Below are 20,149 nucleotides of genomic sequence, written 5' to 3'. Positions count from 1 at the left end.
CATGATCAGTTCTTTTGAGCTGCTGAACGAGATTTAAGATTACAGTAGTGGCCTTGCGTTCCAAAGGACCGAACGCAAACATCATCTCGGGCCTTGACCATCCTCCTCCAGTTATTTCCATTCCTTGGTCTCTTTTGCATTACTGTAATCTTCATCTGTCCTCCAAGGAATGGCAGAACAGTGATGCTGGGGGCAGTTGGGTAAACCAGGTTAGAGGGATAGAGAAAGGAGGTCTCTATCTAAATGAATTTGCTGCTTTTGAACTACAGGGGCTGAATTCCCTACGCCGATGTGGGCTAGCTTTCCCCAGCCTGAATTCAAGAATGAGGGTTCACAGGGGAGAGATGTTCTTTTCACGCAGCAGCCATTTGAAGCTCTTGTGGCTACATTCACATAGCACACTAAATCTGGTCAGGTTTAAACAGAATGGGGCGTGTTTCACGGCTATGTCTTGGCATGTCGTGTGAACTCAATCTCTTCGGTTCGTTTATGCTTCCCTGGATGGTGCAAACTGAAGAGTTAATTCAGTCATCCGGTTAAATGTGTTGTGGAAACACAGCCCAGGTTAGAGCAGAGGGCAAAATGCAAAACTCTACTCGTTCTTGGGCTGCGAAAGTTCTTTGTTATTTGTAGGCTGGGTTCACACAACCTATAAGACCAGGTTAGTGAGTTGTGGGAACCAAGCCTTGTCTTTGGAGGCTGTGTGAATGCAGTTCTTCCATTCGACAAGAATTGGTTTGGGCACAGGAGATTGTGAGAATACTGCAGAGCAGCAGTTCCCACCCTTTTTGGCACCAGGGACCAGTTTTGTGGAAGGCCGTTTTTCCACGGACTGGGGGTGGTGGTGGTGGTTTCGGGATGATTCAAGCGCTTCCTCTTTTTCCCCACCTTTTATTCTTTTTTCTTTGCGCCGTTTGGAGATAGCAGCCAATGGGCTTGCTTTCTCTGACAGGAGGCGGAGCTCAGGCGGTAAGGCGAGCGATGGGGAGCAGCTGTAAACACTCAGACTGTAAATTTGCTCACTTGCCCACCGCTCACCTCCTGCTGTGTGGCCCAGTTCCTAACAGGCCACGGACTGGTACCGGTCCGTGGCCTGGGGGTTGGGGACCCCTGCTGCAGAGTACACTAGTCCTCGCTTAACAACCATTCATTTAGTGATGATTTGGACTTACGATGGTGCTGGAAAAACCTACTTAAAACCAGTCCTCACACTTATGACCATCGCAACATCCCCACGGTCACGTGACCACAATTTGGGTGCTTGGCAACTGGTTCGCATTTATGACCATTGCAGCATCATGTAATCACATGATTACCATTTTCGACCTTCCCGGCCAGCTTCTAGCAAGCAAAATCGCTGGGGAACTGCATGATTCGCTTAACTACCATGTGGTTCGCTTGATGCCCATGGTGATTTGTTTAATGACCGCTGCAAAAAAGGTCATGAAATTGGGTCAGATTCACTTAATGACCACTTTGCTTAGCAACCAAAATTCTGGTCCCAATTGTGGTCGTTAAGCGAAGACTGCCTGTAATGATGTTTATCAACCTACCCCAGGCTGAGGGTGTTGTGTGAACCCAGCCGTGCTGTGCTGTGCTAGGCCAAAGACTCTCGTGTAGAGGTTGCTCTCAGAAAACTTTATTCTCCTTATGCCGCATCCTTAGGGAGGGGGGATCTGTTTTCCCAAGCGTCAGTTATGTCTCATCCTGAATTGTGTAGATCACCAGGTCATTAGGGAGCATACCCCGCCCAGACCTCTTATCGCTGGGGAACCACCCGGTGGCCAGGGCAACCTTGTGTTTGCGAAGCTTGTACAACAGCGTGACCAGGTCGTTCTCCGTTTGCCTGAGGGACCTCAGGCTGGATTGCATGCTGCAGTGACGCCGAGGAGGACAAGGCACCCGGGCCGGGATCCTGCTCCAGTCTCTGGTCTGCGCACAAAGGGAAACACAGAACCACAAGCCGGCTTCAAACAACACAAGATCACAGGGGGTGGGGCTGGATTCCCTGTGGTTCGGGGCTTATCTTTCTTGTCCTTGCATACTGTGCGAACCAAACCATCCCGGATTTATTGACTTAGGGCATTGCATGTTTTGTGAACAGAATCACTGTTAATCCAGGTTTCGTGTGTCGTGCAGACTCTGCCCTGAGTTGGAAGGGCTGGAGTCCAAGCACCTGGGCAGAAACGTGGGTCGAAGCTTCCGGGGCTGACGTCCACCCAGCTCTCTGGTCAATGCCACCCAGTGAAGGAGAAAGACTCATCCCCAACTTTTAAGAGCTGCCTTTCTCAACCTCAATGACTTTAAGGTGGGTGGACTTCAGCTCCCAGAATTCCCCAGCCGGCAAGGTCCACACAGCTTAAAGTCGCTGAGGTTGAGAAACACTGTTTAAGAGTGCCGGGGGCGGGGTGGGTGGGGGAATTCTTCTGCGTTTTTCCCTACCAGTTCTCAATTCAGTTGGAGAAAAGAGGACTGGAGAACATTCCAGTGTGAACGGGACTGTGAAGCGTGGCACCTTTGTGCATGGCAAACCTGCCCATACAAAGCAGCAGAACCAGATCAGCCTCTCCTGGGGCACCAGCCCTGCCTGCCGGCCGGTCCTCCCATCCACCCCAACCCCCCTTACCCACCCACCCACCCACCTATCATCTATCTATCATCTCTGTCATCTATCTACCCTATCACCTCTCATCTCCCTCTCTCTCTCTCCTGTCTGTATCCATCCATCCATCCATCCATCTTCTCTACCTACCTACCTACCCACCTACCTACCTACCGCAAGTCTGGGCATCCGTCTCTCACTCGCTCCTGTTACGCCGGGTCAGCTACGGGGCAGGCTGGCGGGTGGGGGGGCGACCGCCTCCCCGGGGCCCCCCCCTCCCCCCTCCCCCCTCCCCCCTCCGCCCAGGAGCTCACCGCCGCGTCCCTGGGCCCGCGGGGCGGCGGGCAGCCCTCCCCGGCGAAGTCGTCCAGGATCAGGACCAGCCCGTAAAAGCCCGCGAGCGTCACCAGCCACAGCAGCAGCCGCTGGCCCAGCAGCTCGGAGGGCGCCGGCGCGTCCGGCTCGGCCGGCTCGCTCAGCGCCCAGGCGGGGCCGGCCCGGCTCAGCAGGCAGGCGAGGACCGCCGGGCGGAGGGCGAGGAGGCCTTCCCGCAGAGCCATCGGGCCGCCTGACTCGCCGGAGCCCTGAGCCGGCCGCGGGCTGGCCGTGACATCACAAACCCCGGGGAGCGGGGCGACCTACCAGGCGGCCGCGAGGGCAGACTCGCCGCGAGGCCCGGCCGGGCCAGCTGCCCGGCACGAGGCGCGCGGGGGGCGCGGGGGGCGGCCTGCTTGGAAAGCACCCCCCGCCCCCCCTTCTCTGGTCCCTTGCTGAAAACGGGCGGCAAAGCAGAAACATTAGCAGCGCATCCCCGTCCGGCATCCGAGAACGCGTCTCAGCTCTGCCCCCGCGCCCCAGCCAAAGTCCGGGCTGCTTTGTGGGCTTCTCCCTGCAAGCAGAAGGCCGCAAAGTTGCAAACTGCGGCCCCTCCCCTACGGTTGCCTGTCCCTGCGCTGGATGGCCAACAAGGGGGGTCAACAAGGTTTCCTAAGGGGGATGGCCCTGCGGCTTCGGGTCTGCCTGGCGCCGCCAACGCAGCCATTGTGGCCCGTAAACCGTAGTTTAAGGTTTGGCCTCCCATCGCAGGTAGACCAGTGGTGATGCCTGGCTCAAAGCATGGTTAAAACAATCACGGCTTATCGGCAGCCTCCTGAAACGAGGTTTGAAGCCCATCCGCAAAGGGAAAACATAATAAAACCACTGAAAAAGGCAGCATAGGGAAATCCCAGTTGTTCCCTGCAGAATAGCTTAGAACACCTTGGCACCTTCAAGATGTGTGGACTTCAACTCCCAGAATTCCCCAGCCAGCAAGGCTGGCTGGGGAATTCTGGGAGTTGAAGTCCACACATCTTGAAGGTGCCAAGGTGGAGAAGCATTGGCCTAGAATCAAAGCCCTGGTGGGCCTCCCATGTGCACATCACAATCCCAAAGGCCTAAGGGTTGTTGCCCAGCACAGCCCACCTCCCACCAAACACTTGCCCATGCCTGCCCAATTTTGTGGATTGTGGTTGGTGGTACACGGACGGCACAATTGCTGATGGGTGGTGCCCGTCCACTGTAATACTTTTATTCCCGTATCTAATCCTTTTTCTTGCAGCTCAGTCCTCAATAATGTCATACACCGCCAAATTAAAGGCCTTGTTCTCTCGAACCCGCTGGCAGTCAGCGGCTTTGCAGCCCCGGTGTTGGGTCACGAGGCTGGCCTTGCGATTCCGGACGAGGGTCATGAGTTTGACCAGCTCCTGTTCCATCTGCGAGAAGGTCTGCAGGAGGCGTTTTTTCAGCTCTTCTGAATCTGCCAGGGCCTCCTCCTGCTGCAGAGGAGACACAGAAATACCAGAAAGCCCGAGATCACCTTAGTCCAGCCTTCCGGGTCACGCAGTGGATGCCAGAGGCATCCAAGAAACGGACCAAAATGGTGGTGGCTGTCACCTCTTGCTTCTGTCCCAGCGTTCTCACTCAAGGTGATGGGGAGAAGGTCGCTTTGCAACTTCATTCCAAGGTGAGAATATTGGTGAAACTTCCAGAAGTGCAATGTTCTAGAGCAGTGTTTTTCAACCTTGGCGACTTTAAGCTGGGTGGACTTCAACTCCCAGAATTCCCCAGCCAGCAAAGCTGGCTGGGGAATTCTGGGAGTTGAGGTCCGCACAGCTTAGAGTTGCCAAGGTTGAGGAACCCTGGACTAGAGGACCTTCAAGGTCCCTCCCAACCTGAGGATTCTGTGATTCTATGATTTGGTGATTTGGTGATTCTGTGATTCTTCTTGCTTTACACAAGACTCCTTCCCAAAGCCTTGAGCCCCCTTGGCTTTCCACATTTTAGTTCAATCCCGATGGAAAACATCAGGGAGGGGGCAGAGGTACCTCTCTGGCAAGGAAGTCATCTCCACATGCCCCCATTCCCTTCAAGACATTTGAAAGACTTTCTCAAGCCTTCTCTCCTAAGAACAAGCCAATAAAGCAGACACTTCTGTTGCAGAGGGAAGGAACTTTAGAGGAATTGCAAATTGCCGATTAAGGCACAAGACTATTTTAACGCGGCTGCCTCAGGAAGCAGACTAAAGCCGAGGCTAGATTTTTGTCTATTCTCTCAGAAAAGGAAGAATCGGATTTGGGAAGGGCTATGTTCCACCTGCGATGGAGCTGAGCCTTGGCACCTTGTTATTGTACGATCTCTCCGAGTCCCAGAATACACAATGAGGTCGCAGTGAATTAAAAACGGCAACCTGGCGTTTGATCAGGGATTTGGGGATAACGTAGAGACTTCCTGCAGGAGAATCCGTGTCCAGGAAGTGACCTAGAACCACATCCAAAAATATTGGAAGGCGCCTTAGATTGGGGGGTAACCCATCCATCTAATTTTGTCTGTCTATGTTAGTGTTTCTCAACCTTGGCCGCTTTAAGCTGTGTGGACTTCAACTCCCAGAATTCTGGGAGTTGAAGTCCACACAGCTTAAAAGTGGCCAAGGTTGAAAAACACTGGTCTATATCTACTTTAGTGCTTCAGAACTGATCTCTGATTGGAGCACGGCTCTAGTGCATGTCTGCCACACTTTACAAGCTGTGCAGGACGAAAAGCCACAGCTGCTGTAAGATGTGGAAGATGGGGCCTGTGTTCCTCCTCCCAGGCATGGCTCCAAAGCCCATCTTTTTAATGCTTCGAAAAACAAAGTCTGGCTTTGCAACCCCGGCTGCTCTCTCCTTCCGCCCACCCCGGGGCCCCACTTCCCCGCCCGGGCACTTTGCCTCCTGGGCCCTTCACCTTGGATGTTTTTTTTCTGTCTCTGGGCATATGCTTCCTGGTGAGCCACCTCATCGCGAGCGCCAGCACCAGTGCCACCAGAATGGCAGAGCAAACCGCCAACCACTCCCAGACCAGGTGGAAGGGGGCTCCGACATCCTGCCCATGCACCGTGCCATGGTGTGCAACAGAACTTCCCTGGCACAGCCAGAAAAGGCAGAGGGGGCCACGCATGGTGGAGCCAGGGAGTGCTGGCGTGGCCCGAGCCCAACTGCCTGGTGATCTGTGAAGTCACAGATGGGCAGCAGCTCCATTGGTTAACAGCCTGAGTGGCTCTGGGGGGGTGAAACCTGCCAGCCACTTGGCTTGGGGGGTCTCCAATTGGCTTTGCCTTATCCTGAGTGGTTGCCCCCCTCTTTGAGCCTTCCGGAAGAGGGTTAAGACCTGGCATAATTTTAAAAAAAGTAATAAGGTTTGGTTTGGGGTTTAACATGATTGTTAAACTTGTTGTATTATTAAATATAAAGGTAGACAATTCATATGTTTTTTAGTTTGATCGTTGTTATAGCAGACAGGAATGTATAGAATAGTAGTAGGAAGGAAATAAATAAATGTTATCTGTGGGGGGGAGTTGATGGGGGGGTATGTGAATATATGTGTGTTTGTGTGTGTGTTTTCTTTTAATGTAATGGGATGGAGCAACTGTATTTAGTGATTTTTATTATGTGCCAATGGAATGATTTATAGAAATAATGTGATTTTGGTTTAATATAGAGTAAGGGATTGATTATGGAAAATTGTTGCATAATCTTGCTGTTAAAAGTCAGAAGTCACCTCTTCTTGTAATTTTTTTTAAATTTCTCTTGTGTTTCCACACACTTTCAGTTTTTTCCTTGTTTTTCTCTGTAGTTTTTTGTTTTTCTGTAGCTTTTATCTTTGCTTGAAACTTAATAAAATTCTGATTCAAAAAAAAAAAACCCTGGCTGTGCCACCTAGCCTGGGAATCCAGTGGTTGTCTGCAGCCGTGGGGGTGGCAGGTGGGTTGAATCTGGTCTCTGTGTCTTTTTAACTTTGTAGATTTTTCTAGATTTTGTATTCTCTTTTTACCTGCAAGCCACCTAGAGTCTCTTATGCAGTGAGATGGGTGGCGTATAAATTTAATAAATAATAATAATAATAATAATAATTCTGAAGATGTCCCATTCCCTGAGCCAAGGGCAGCAACCCCGTTCACCTCATTTCATTTGCCATGCCTATATTTATAATTGATGGTTATTCTCATTGGGTAATCTCAATGGAAAGGAAATCTGCTGAAAAGCAGCATCCAAACGGATTAGTGCATGGATAGGGGTCCACCAGGGTTTAGAGCAGGGTTGCCCAACCTTAGCAACTTTAAGATGGGTGGACTTCCACTCCCAGAATTTCCCCAGCCAGCCACTGCATTGAATTAGCCCACATTTGAGGTTTGGGGCGTTGCCTGAATCCAGCCTGCATGTGCCATCTTGAGGCCCTTGGAGGGAAGGTGGAATATGGAGTCATGAACACAACAACCGTCATTTGTTTCCAACATGGGCAAGCTTCCAGAATGTCCCACCCAACATGGCCATTGCTGAGAATACTGGAAGTCCGTACATCTGACATTAGTCAGACTGGGCAACGCGGCATTAAGCGTCTCATTGCTTAATTTAAGAAGGTCAGGGCAGAGCAGAAATGAGGGTAAGTCAGGCCTAGAATCAAAAATCGATACAGGTTAAAATCTGCTTTCTCCAGTCCGGTGCCAATCAAATCCATGGGGAGTCAGCTTCTATATCCCCAGTCAAAGACCTTGCTGGCTGGGGATTATGGTAACGGGAGCACAACTGATCAGGAAGGAACCAGGCTGGGGAAGAAGTGGGTGGATAGATGGGTTTATGCTTGTGTTAATAGGTTGAGCTGTCACTTCAATTATGAAATCTATTAGACCCATTCAGGGCACTGGTGAAGTTATGCAATGACTGGTTAAGGCAGTGTTTCTCAACCTCAGCAACTTTAAGATGGGTGGACTTCAACTCCCAGAATTCCCCTGCCAGCCATCATTGATCAGGGAGATCTGGGTTCAAATCCCACTTGACCACAAAGCTCTCCGGGTAATGCTGAGCCAGTCACCCCCTCTCCCTCTCTCTCAGCCCACAGTGTTGTTGTGATGAGTGTAAGATCAGCCAGGACTGTGATGCAAGCAGGCAGGACACGGTGGAATAAACTCTTCGTGACAAGTTACAAAGTTACCAAAAAAACAAAGATTGCCCTACAAAGTAATTGGAAGCTCAAGCAGGAAGATATCAGGATTTTAATACCTTTACCCGATGCTGTTATGGATGTCGGGCCTCTCTATTCCTATTCACACAACCAGATAAGCTCAAATGGGATTGGCTGGTTTGTGATGTCGGGCACGGTGTGAACCCAGGCAGTGGGGTTTCTGCAGTAAACCTTGGTCAGTCAGACATGGGCTAGTGCCCTGTTTCCCAACCTGGGCGATTTCCAGATGTGCAAACTTCAGATCCCAGAATTCTCAGCGATAGGCACGCTGTGGGGGGAATTCTGGGAGTGGAAGTCCCCTCATCTGGGAGACGTGGGGTTGGAGAGTTAGACAGACAAAGACGTTCCTTGTGACCAGCAACTTCTTGCAATATCTCTGCGAGCCAATGGAGAATTTTTAACAGAAAGACTGGATGTTCCCATCAGTCCCGCTTCTGCTTGGGAAGCTGCATTTCCCAGCCAGACTAGGCTAGGACGTTTCAGAGCCTCAAACAAAGTGGATAGCAGTTGAGTTCACACAACCTGCTCCTCACTACAGCAACACCTAGTTGGATAGTTAGTGGTTCGGCAGGCTGGGGCAGCCCGGCCTTCATCTTGGCATACGTTTGGCTATATTCACGCAACCGCATCCTGTTGCTGTTTGCAGAAACAAAACTGGCTTATTTTTACTTCATTTTTGCATGGCTTAGATTATTGTGCAAACCCGGCCCTTAAGGTGAATTTCAGCATATGGAGCGAATCCGAGGCTAAATCTGTTGTTGGAAAAACAGCTTTTATATTTTTATTAATCTGGCTTAAGCATGTTACAGGAATCCAGGAAGGCTGGGTTATGGCTCAACGGTGTGTCTTTCCAATCCCATCGAGTCCCAGGCCCCAGTGGTTGTGTGACGATTCCTGGTACGATGTGTTGTCTGAATCCAGGAAAAGGGCTTAATTGAGTAAACGGTGAATGCGCTGGGATAGCACACCCACTACACCACCATCTTTTTTCGCCGTGTTGCTCAACCTTGGCCGCTTGAAGATGGGTGGACTTCAACTCCCAGAGTTCCCCAGCCAGCATGGCTGGCTGGGGAACTCTGGGAGTTGAAGTCCACCCATCTTCAAGCGGCCAAGGTTGAGCAACACTGCAATCTATTGGCAGCCGCTGGATGGGAGGGCAGATTCAGGATCGGGTGAATGAGCGCACCATTACATTTCCCCATCCCGTCCCGGCGCAGCGGCCAACCGAAAACCGCCTCTTTTCCTCCCCAGACTCAGCCCTGCACAGGGGTCCTCCCGGGGGTGGGGTGTATCTACACTGCAAAATCCGCCGCGCTGGGCCGCGCCGTTCCGAACGCCAGCGTTCACACGTGCGACCGGCGTAAACTCCCGGTCTTCGGACCCCCGCTCCGCCCCAGAACGCGTGGCTAGGGGACGGACGGCCCCTCGACCCCCCCTCGAGTCACGTGACCCAGAAGGAGCCCAACATGGCGCAGTCCTAGGCAGCTTCACCGTCGCCCGAGCCCGGGTGGGAGGTTGAGGCAGGAAAAGAAAGAAAGACAGAAAGACAGAAAGACAGAAAGAAGGAGGAAAAGGCGGGGGTCACTGCTTTGCACGAAAGAGGCGCAGGCGGGAATCCGGCCCGGTGAGTCGGGGGAGGCGCTGGAGCGATGGTGCAATGGGCCGGGGGCCGATGGGCAGGAGGGCCCCCCCCGCAAACTGCCCCCGTCCGGCGCAACCCGGATGCGGCGCGGGGCAGCGGCTGGCCCGGCGCTCCGCGGACCGCGCGTCCTCCCCGCGCCCCCCGCGCCGCGGCTCTGGGCATCGCCCCCGCCCTGCCCCCGGGGGCCCGCCTGCCCAGCCTTTGAAGGGCGGCCGCGGGGAAGGGGGCCTCGACTCTGGACGGGGCCGGCTCGAGTCCCCATCATCCTTAGCCAGTCCGGTTGAGGACGATGGGAGTCCAAACATCTGGCAGGCGCCAGGTGGGCAGAGGAAGCGGGCCTGGGCGAGCCGGGATCTTCATGGGGGAGGAAAGGGGAGAGGTGGGAATCTGGGGAGGGATCCTTTGACCAGGATGGCCCGACATGCTAACGTGGCTCAAGATGGAGTAGGTTTTGGGTTAGGGGTCATGGTGCCCCTGTCATGGAGGGACACCGTGACCCCTAACACCAGACCTTCAGTGTGTTTGGCCCACACAGCCCATTCGGTCTGTCTAGTGCCCCGAAGGAAGGAATTCAATCTCGGCCAGCTGAGCTCCCTTGTCTTGCAAAGCTAGGCAAGCGGGTGCCCTCCAGATGTTGCAGCCTACCCCTTCCATCGGCCTCTGGGGAGGGGCTGCTGCTTGGGGTTGGTAGGCTCTGATTATCGGACATCTGGAGGAGCCCAGCTGGCCTGGCCTGGCCTTCTGCTCAACAGCTGGAGGTGGCTTCTCTCTGCCCTCCTGCTCAAAAGATGTTGGGCTGGTGAGAGATTCTCCAAAATCAAAGAGTTGAAATGCTGCACATCTGGAGGGCACAAATTGCCCAACCAGATTGGCTGGTTGGCCTGAAAACTAGGAAAAGGGAGCCATCTGTAAACTCCCAGAAGACCCAGCTGGTGAGGGATGCTGGGGGTTGTAGCTGAACAACATCTGGAGGCTCAAAGGCTGCCCCCTCTGATTCTCAGTGAACTAGCCTAATAATGAGAGCTTCCTACAGCAGAGACCTAGAATGGATGCATTGAAAGGGGTCTCCAAGGTCATCTAGTCCAACCCCACGCTCAGTGCAGGAAACCGCTAAACCGTCCCTGACAGATGGGCACTTGGCCCTAAATTTAGAAAGTTCCAGCAAGGGGAGTCCACCCGTGTCCTAGGCCGATGGTTCACGGTTTAACAGCTCTTACTGCAAGAAATTCCTTCTTGTGTTCAGCCAGAATCTCCTTTCTTTGCATTTCAAGCCATGGCAAGGAATTATCGCTTTGTGGCTTTGGAGGTGAAACTGTCCTTGTTCAGTCCCTGGCGTTTTTGGACCGCCATGAAAAATCAGTGCCAACCAGTGAAGGCAATGGGGAGACGGGTCCAAGTCAGCTTCCTGGGTTCCTTTTTAAGCGGTCCTTTATTCAGAATCATGAGGACTAGAAAGTCAGATTGGTGCTACTTTGACATTTTCTTAATTGGTAATTTGACAGCTCAGAGCCAGAATGTGGGTGTTTGTGTAAATGTGGGAGGGCTTCATGGATGGTAGAAAGGTGTGTGTAGGGGGACATGCATTGGATCCCTGCAAGGCGGGGGTAGACTAGATGATCTCCAAGTTCCATTCCAACCTTCCATTCTGTGATTCTGCATGGTCCAGGATTTGCCCACCTCGGATGCAGGGCATAGTGAGCTAGATAAACCAATGGTATGAATTCTTTTCCTGGAAAATAATGGGGTCCCTCCTTCCCCCTTCTGAAATCTTCACTGGAATTTGCAGATTTCAAGTTTCTTCCCAGTCAGGAAGTGCCATAAATGTGTGTGGGTACGGCTGAGGATGATGGAACTGCATTGTCTTGTAGACAGGGTGGAGCTAGGCGATTGGTTTGATAATTGGCAGCTTCCTCAGCCAATGTGTGGAAAATCGGGATGCTATTTAGGACCCACCATGGATGGCACCAGAATTCTGTCTACCAGCTTGCATTAAACTGGGTTGGGAAAGGGGCTCACTTCACACAGCGCACTTGATATGATGACTGAGTTAATCCATTCTCTAGGTGTGAACGAGCCAAAGAGACTGGCTTGGCACAACAAGCTAATCCAATGTGTCTACCCCTGTCCGAGATTAAAACGAACCAGATTTGTGTATGCTGTCTTGTTCAACTGACCAGGGTTAAGGGTAAGGTGTGGACTTCTTTGGATTCACTCTTTCCCCCTTCTTCCTTTCTTGCTTTCCAGGGATTCCTGGCAGGGAGTGCCCCCAGCATCACCATGGTGAAGATCTTTGTTGGGGGGCTTTCTCCCATGGTCACGGCCGAAGAGCTGCGGAAGCTGTTTGAGCAGTACGGGCAGGTGAACGAGTGTGACATTTTGAAGAATTTTGCCTTTGTCCACATGGAGAAGGAGGACGAGGCCCACCAGGCTATCAGCACCCTGCACAAGAGCGAATTCTACGGGGCCCACTTGACTGTGGAGTATGCCACCTCCAAGATCCGCAACGCCACCAAGATCTACGTGGGAAATGTCTCGGCCAAGGCCACCACCGCCCAGATCCGCCAGCTCTTTGAGCGGTTTGGCAAAGTGGTGGAGTGCGATATTGTCAAGAACTTCGCCTTCGTCCACATGGCCAAGGAGCGGGAAGCCATGGACGCCATCTTGAATCTCAATGACACCCCCCTGGAGGATCAGAAAATTTTTGTGACCCTTTCCAAGAGTAACAGTTCCCTCCGAGCCACGAAGGGGGCCTCCGTGCCCACCACACCCACCCCGACCCCCAGCTACTACTTCTCCAGGGGACGCGTGCCCCCCCCAGCGGCCACCTATTCGGCCTACTGTCCCCGGGCCTGGTACGACCGGGAGTACTGCGACCAGTACACGTACGAGCTGTATGACCGAGCGCGAGCAGCTTATGACCGAGCCCTGCCCCCTGCCCCAGCTGCCTACAGAGAAAGGAGCCCTGTGGGCCGGAGGACATCCACCCCCACCGCCGTAGTGGCCCAGTATGCTGACCCCTATGCCGCGGCTGCGGCTGCAGCTGCTGCAGCCGCTGCAACTGCCGCAGCAAACCAGACGTACAGCCACGCCTACAGCCAACCTGGGTACGCCGCTGCTGCAGCTGCTGCCACGTACTCTCAGTACAGTCTAGGAACCGCCTACAATGTGGCAGAGTACTACGAGAGGTACGCCAGCGCTTATGCTGCTCAGTACGCCCAGACGTTTTGAGTGTGCTGCATCCCGTCCAGCAGTAAGTGTCCAGAGATGCTCGGTTGCGTGGGGAGGGGGCGGGGAGCCGGAGGGCAAAAGGGGCAAGCGTTCCTGTTTCTGCCCTCTCTCTGTCCCCTGCGGGTGAATAATAACAGACGAGTTCTGGCAGGGCTGATCCGACCACGAAGTCGGATCAGCAAATGCCCCCACAAGGCAGGGTGTTTGTACCCAGCTTGCTTGTACAGGTAGTCCTCGACTTACGACCACAATTGGGACCGGAATTTCCATCGTAAGTCATTGCGGTCCTAAGTCAAGTCACCATGTGACTGGAACTGATTTTATGACCATTTTTACGTTTGTTAAGCGAATCATGGGTCGTTAAGCGAATCGCCATGGTGGTTAAGTGAAAGAAAAAGGCAAAAAATGTCACAAAACGCAATCAGGTGACTGCAGGATGCTGCAACCAGTTGTAAATGTGAGCTGGTTGCCAAGCACCCGAAATGCAATCATGTGACCATGGGGGGATGGTACGACATCTTGCGATGCTCAGCCATTCCGAGGCTATCGTAACTGGACTGTCGTTAAACAAACAGTCGTACGTCAAGGACTACCTGTATGTCTGCATTTTTGTCTGTCAACCCTCCCCGGAGGTGAGGAACCAGGATCGGCCCAGAGGGTGGCAAACAGTTAGTCCCACCACTTCTCCCCTAGGCTGTGTTGGTTGTGGCTGAGAGGAATTGTAGTTCATCTGTATCCAGAAGGCCCTGGGATCCCCACCCTTGTTCTTCCCCCACTTGGCACCCTCCAAGCAGCCCTTTTGTTTCCAGATGGCCTGCTGGGCGGGGCTGCTATTTCTGTGTCGATGTGCATGCCCGGCGGTCAATGCGCATCCCTAACCTACGTAGATTTCTTCACAGGCTCTTCCTGGGCAGACTGAGCGCAACGTCTCCTGGCCGATCAGCCAAGCACTGACTCCCAAGGTTGGTGATGCTGCATTTTGTGTTTCCCTCCTTTCCTCCTACCCCACCTCCTTTCTCTTCCTTCCCTCTTTCCTCCCCCCACGTTTCGATCCGGTCCGGTTGAAGAACTGCCACGCCAACCCCGCCTTGCGAAACTGCGATGGGCCGAAGACGGTTTTGCTCGTGTCCGGTTTTTCCGAACTCTTCCCTCGGGCCCGGAATGCCGCAGGCCTTTGCACACTTTGACCCCCCTCCGCCAGCTCCAATCTTTGCTTGCTCTGTGTTTTGCGTGCTAAGCTTCGATCCCTGCAGCCGAGACGCCGGGCTCCCTAAAACGGGCTTTCGTTTTTTGCTTTGCTGTATTCTTGGGTGCTCATTGGTTTGATAGATACTTTTTCTTTCTTTCTTTCGTTTGTTCTAGTTTTAATTTTGTACAACTGGTTAATGGAATTGGTTGTCATCGCAGCAAATTGTTCGCTCCCCTCTCCCCAATTTTTAAGATGTTAACGATTAAACGGCTTTTACAGAACCTCTCGCGTCCGCCTCGTAAAATTAGCGTTTTAATGAGATGCCCCCTCCCCGCCTCGATCCAACTTCACCTCTGCCTCCTGCTTCCCCCTCCTCTGTCTGCATGGGACGGAACTGGTGATCCAGATTTGCGCGCTCCCACCTCCGCCGCCTCCCTCCCCTTCGCTTTCCGGAAAGAGGGCCGTCCGCACCTCCTCCTGCCCCACGAGGGGGCCGTAACTCCCTTCCCAGCAGCGAGAGTTGGCCGAATTGTTGCGCAATCCGAAGCCGTGGTCTTGTGTGAATGCCGGATTCCGTCGCTTGGCTTTGAAACTAACCCACATCCTTGCCAGGCCACTGATGCTGTTTAATCCTGTTCCCCCCCCCTCCATTGATTTCTCTTTTTCTGTGGACAGCTGTTTCTGGAAGAAGCCAGGGGATTTCGGATGCCCCCCCATCCTCCAAGCAGGGAGAGCTGATCCGAAGCAACGCAGCGCCTTTTGTTCTGCTGACAAGAACTCAGAAGGTTCTCCGAGTACCCAAAGGGAATATCCTGTCCTTCTGTCACACTCTTAGAATAGGCACTGGAAAACACACGGGGTGTTCTGAAAATTGCTATTTCCTCTTGGGCTCTTGGTGTTCTCGGAGCTCTGAGAATACCAAGAACCCAACAGCTGAACCCTGAGTCACATACCTTCCCTTCTATTGGAATTGCTGTTTTTGCACCCTGTATCAACCCTCAGCTTCCAAATCCTGAGAAATTTGAGATACAGGTAGTCCTCAACTTACGACCATTCATTTAACAACTGTTCAAAGTTACGATGGTGCTGAAAAACATGACTTGTGACCAGTCCTTGCGCTTACAACTGTCACCGTGTCCCTGCGATCACATGATCAAAATTCAGGTGCTTGGCAACTGGCATGTATTTACAACGGTTGCAGCATCCCAGGGTCACCATTTTCCACATTCCCAGCTGGCTTCTGACAAGCAAAGTCAATGGGGGAAGCCGGATATGTTTAATAACTGTGAGATTCGCTTAATGACCACAGCAAAAAAGGTCGTAAAATCAGGCGCGGCTCACTTAACGACTGCATCGCTTAGCAATGGAAGTTCCGGTCCCAATTGTGGTCGTAAGTCAAGAACTGCCTGTACATTGGAACTTGGAATTCCAGACAGGCTGTGAGCTTGCTAGGAATTCTGGGAGTTGAAGTCCCAAACTTCTGGGCTCCCTTCAGATGATGGAAAGCTGGTTTAGACTGCGATATGGTTTCTCCCCCTTAATGCCTGCTCCTTGGAAGAAATTCCACCCCCCACCCCCCAGGCATCCCCCCACTACTGACCTGGGACAACTGGCTCTGTGCTTTTCTGCGATCAGCCGCTGGATCATGACCCCTTGCAGGGGCCAGGAGAGAAGACAACTTTGGTGGGTAGGTGACGGGTTGGCATAAGGAGGAGTACCTTAACAGAGAAAGGAGGGGGGGAGGGCAGCCATGTTAAAGGCGACTTGGGAATAGGGTGGGCAACTGGCAGGCCACACACAACCTCACGCCACTCTCAGCCACCAAAATACAAGCTGGCTGCCTATAGCTGTCTCTCAGTCTTCTGGTGAGGATAAGAGGAAAGATGGAGGCGAGAGAAAGGGTTCGTTCACCCATCTGGGGCTATGTCTGCAGGGTCTGAGATCAAGGCCACATTCACACAACCCACAGCCAAGTCTAGCCACTCTAGCAGCTCGGTTAAATCAAATGTTAAGTGGCCACTAACAGCAACTTTGGGGAGGGCTTGAGAACTGTGCCCAAAGTTTGCAGTGTGGGCACCAGCCTGGTGCTGCCAGATGTGCTAGGGTGCCCAGACTGGAGAATTCTGGGAGTTGTAATCCTAACACCGTTGCGTTCTCAACACGCTTAGCCAGGTCTGTTACAAATGTGACACCTGCATTCACAGAACGGCTTGGATAGTTTTCAAACTGGTTCGTTTTTCATGTGCTTTGGAGGTCAAGTGGTTCTAGCCTGTTTGGTTAGCTTATGGCTCAGGGTATTGGGTGAACCCCCCCCATGGGATATTATTTATTATTATTTGATTTATTATAGCTCCTCCCTCCAAAAGACTCTGAGCAGCTTGCTTATGAAATGTACATTTAAAACAATAGCTGCCTGGACAAGTAGACTGCCACAACAGTCAAAAACCCATGACGGGCTGCACTGGCACACTAGCGCCAGGCCTGGGAACAAAGCCAGATCTTCAGGGCCTTCCAGAACCTTGGAAAGTGGGTGCCGTACGTATCTTGCCAGGGGGGATGCTATTCCAGATGGCAGGGGCTATGACAGAGAAGGCACATTCCTCAGATGGCAATGTTTAATGGAGGGGGCCTGGGGTGCACCCACGCTGCCTGAACATACTGGGGCAGGGGGCAGAAACAACTGGAGGCAGGCAGTCCCTCAAGGTACCAGGCCCTATGCCCTGTAGGGCTTTATAGGCGACTAGACAACCTGTGGCCCGTTGGGTCATCGTTTCAGAGCTATTTCCTTACCAGATTCCTCAGTGCCTTCAACAATGGCAGAGCTTCTAATGTCCTGGAAAAGTTCTTAAAAATTCAGGGAGATAGTTAGAGATGCACCTGCTTTGAAAGTAGCCTGTGTTGAACTGTATAGCCCAGTCAAACATCTGGAGTTGAATTATGCTTTATGAAAAAAATTATGTCATAAAATGTTTTATAACATTTGCCAAATTTCTATTCCATGGGAGTCCTGCGTCCCGGATTTTGGACGCATTCTGTAAGTTAGCCTATTTGAGGTACCTTGGTTCAAAAATTGTCACCCTACGATGCACCATTTTACCCAGTTAAAGGTTACAAAGTATCAAACAGACATAAGAGTTTTAGTAGTATATAGATGACCTGCACCTTGAATTGCACCCGGAAACTGATGGGCAGCCTGTGCAGCTTGCATTGCAGCCATGACACATGGGTATAAGGAGAAGCACCCATTACTGCTTGTATTGCTGCATTTTGAACCAGCTGTAGCTTCCAGATGGTCTTCAAGGGTAGTCCCATGCAGAGCTCATTGCAGTAATCCAACCGCAAGGTGACCAGGGTGTGAGTGTCTGTCCGGAGGGGCTCCCGGTGAAGGAAAGGGCAGAACTGGAACACCAGGTGAGTTGCATGTCCAGGATGACCCTCCCCCGCCACCACGTTGCATGCCAGTCTCAAATGGGGACATGCAGCCCCATCTGAGCACAACGGTGAAAACGTCCCTGACCCAGAGGCAGGGCCCAAACAGCCCCAGCCACTCAGTCTTGCCAGGATTGAGCCAAATTCTTCCTCCCATCCAAACCGGCAGCAAACTGACAGGTTCAACTGTCCCCTTTCTGCGTTCTCACAACACAATAGCCCATTGACTCAGTTCGGCCCATTGTGGGAACAGGGACTGGGTGTCAGTATGTATTCAGCTGAGTTTCTCTGTCCTAAGATCAAAAGCTTAGCTTCTCTGCAGTAAAATAGAAATGCTGGTTGGTTTTAGATTCTCCTCCCTCCTTTCCCCACTTCCTTCCCTCCCTCTCCCAAATATGGTCCCTTCCCCACCAGCAAGTTACAAGAATCTGGGCCTACGGCTGATGGATTTCTACCCCGCAAGGCAGATCCGAGCCCAATGCTTCTGGGGCAGGGGAGCCCAAGAGGTAAGCAATCTCTTTTTTCCTGCCTGCACAAGGTGCTCCTTTGAACATGGCAGAAAGACCTCAAGACTAATGCTGTTTCTCTTTTACTTCCCTTGTGATAGAGGCATCTGTTTTTCTGCCTCATTCTTATAAATCTGGCAGGGTGATGTTTTTCAGCTGACTTTGCAGCTGGTGGTGCAGCCGTTCCAGATGTTCTTATTTTATTTTACGCATCTTTCCATCTTTCTGAAGGAATGACCTGCACATCCCCTCCCAAAAAGAGGGTTGAATGGAAGGCCAAAAATCTGCCACCTGCTAGAGGACTTTGCCATGAAAAAGGGGACACTCACACGACATCCCTAACCAAATCAGGAAAAGGATTGCGTCCACACAACTCGCTAAACTCGGTTACATCAATCTATGGCTCTAGTTTGCTTCTTTCTGCCTGGCTGCATTCTGCCAACCCAGCCCGTGGGGTTAGCTTCGTCAGATTGTGCCAACCCAGGAAATCGTTTCACGCAGTAACCAGGTTCATTGTGTTGTGTGGATGCGGCCAGCAAATGGAAGAACAGCCCGGTCCACCTGTGAGACATTTGCTCCCATGCTGTCAAGACATTTCTGAAGGCCATTTTTCTCTTTCAACCAGGTAAAGGAGACCCCCTTGGGAAAATGCAGAACATTTCCCCAGAAATCTTGGTTCCATGCCTTCCTGCTTGCCCAGGCCTGGAACCAGGGCTGTGACTCTGTTTTTTATCCACCTTGAGTTTGGGGCTGTCAGCCTGACTTGGGAGAAAGCAATGACCTTCTGCGCTGTTTCACTCCAGTGGGATTTGCCAAACTTGGCCGCTTTAAGACTGGGGAATTCTGGGAGTTGAAGTCCACACGTCTTAAAGTGGCCCAAGTTTGGCAAACACTGCACTAGAGTATGGGCTTCAGCATCCTGAAGCAGGAGAAGCTGGTGGGGTTGAGGTTCTTTTCTTCCTGCAGCCGAGATTTCAGGCAGAGACTTTTCCCAGCCTCATCCTCCCTCAAGACAGCAAGGATCTTTTGCACCCTGGCGCTTCTAGTCCTCAAGATTCTGATTAAAGAGGTGTTTTAGATGGACAGAACCCTGGATCTGTGCTGGCTACATTAGAGTGGGGTCAAAGGCTGCCCTGGAAGTGAATAGGACCAGGGAGAAAGCAGCATTTGATTTAATTTTAATTAGGATCATAAAACTGGGAGGAACATTGAGGTGTTCAAGTCCAACTCTGCCCAGGGCAAGAATCTTGGTTGAAGCATCCCTGACATATGGTTGCCTCTCCTGGAAGATCTCCATGAAGAGAAGCCCACCTGTTGTTGGGTTGTTGGATCCAGTGCTGAAACGCTCTTCCTGTTAAAGGAGGTTTCTTCCCAGCATCCGTTTGGAATCCACCTTCCTATCCTTTAAATCTATTATTGTGTGTCCCGCAGTGTGGAATGGGAGAGAATAGCTTCTGGCTTTCTTCTCTGCGTTGTCCTTCTAGTTTTTTTCCCCTCAAGGCTCAAATGCCCAGCTCCTTCCCTCTCTTCACAGGATTTAATTCTATTTTCTCCCCTCCTCCGAACCTGTTTTCTGTTTTCTCTGAATCCTTCTAAAGGGCCGTGCCCAAAGTTGGACCCAAGACTTGAGGGAGGACCTGACCAAAACAGAATAAAAACAATTCTTTCTAACGTGGCAATTAGATTTCGGTTGATCAGGCCTCAGATGGCCTTTGCCTTCTTTGCAGTCATATCACACAGCTGGCTCACATTCCGGTTGCAGTCAAAGTGGTTTTCCCCAAGTACCAAGGCTGAAGATATTCGCTAGCCTAAGGGAAGAACTTTGCATTTGTCGCTGTTAAATTTAAACCTAACAAGATAATTTTGCATTTTGTTTCTGCCTTCTAGGGTATTTGCTATCGCACCTAATGATTTTATATCATCTGCAGATTTGATAAACGTTCTCTCGTCTTCATCCAAATCCTTAATGAGAATATTGAGGAGCACAGGGCCCTAGGGCACTCTGCTCAACACCTCAC

The 20,149-nt window shown here is 51.9% G+C and overlaps 1 protein-coding gene across 2 annotated transcripts; it reads left to right on the top strand.

Annotated features, from left to right (window-relative positions):
• Positions 1-9,569: 9,569 nt before the first annotated feature.
• LOC134506571 (RNA-binding protein 4-like) lies at positions 9,570-17,568 on the top strand. Of its 2 annotated transcripts, XR_010068819.1 has the most exons (4): positions 9,570-9,761; positions 12,024-13,029; positions 13,907-13,969; positions 14,872-17,568. XR_010068819.1 is itself a non-coding variant. In XM_063316811.1 (3 exons), the coding sequence occupies exon 2, from the start codon at positions 12,057-12,059 to the stop codon at positions 13,005-13,007; it is 951 nt and encodes a 316-aa protein (XP_063172881.1). In that variant the 5' UTR covers positions 9,570-9,761; positions 12,024-12,056; the 3' UTR covers positions 13,008-13,029; positions 13,907-14,477. The 2 variants fall into 2 exon arrangements, 1 of the variants encoding a protein (XP_063172881.1); XM_063316811.1 differs by lacking the exon at positions 14,872-17,568 and having other exon boundaries at positions 13,907-14,477.
• The last annotated feature ends 2,581 nt before the right edge of the window (positions 17,569-20,149 follow it).

This window comes from Candoia aspera, chromosome 17, assembly GCF_035149785.1.
Source record: "Candoia aspera isolate rCanAsp1 chromosome 17, rCanAsp1.hap2, whole genome shotgun sequence".
Taxonomy (NCBI): Eukaryota; Metazoa; Chordata; class Lepidosauria; order Squamata; family Boidae; genus Candoia; species Candoia aspera.
Note: the sequence above shows the minus strand (reverse complement) of the source record. Positions and strands in the feature narration are given on the sequence as shown.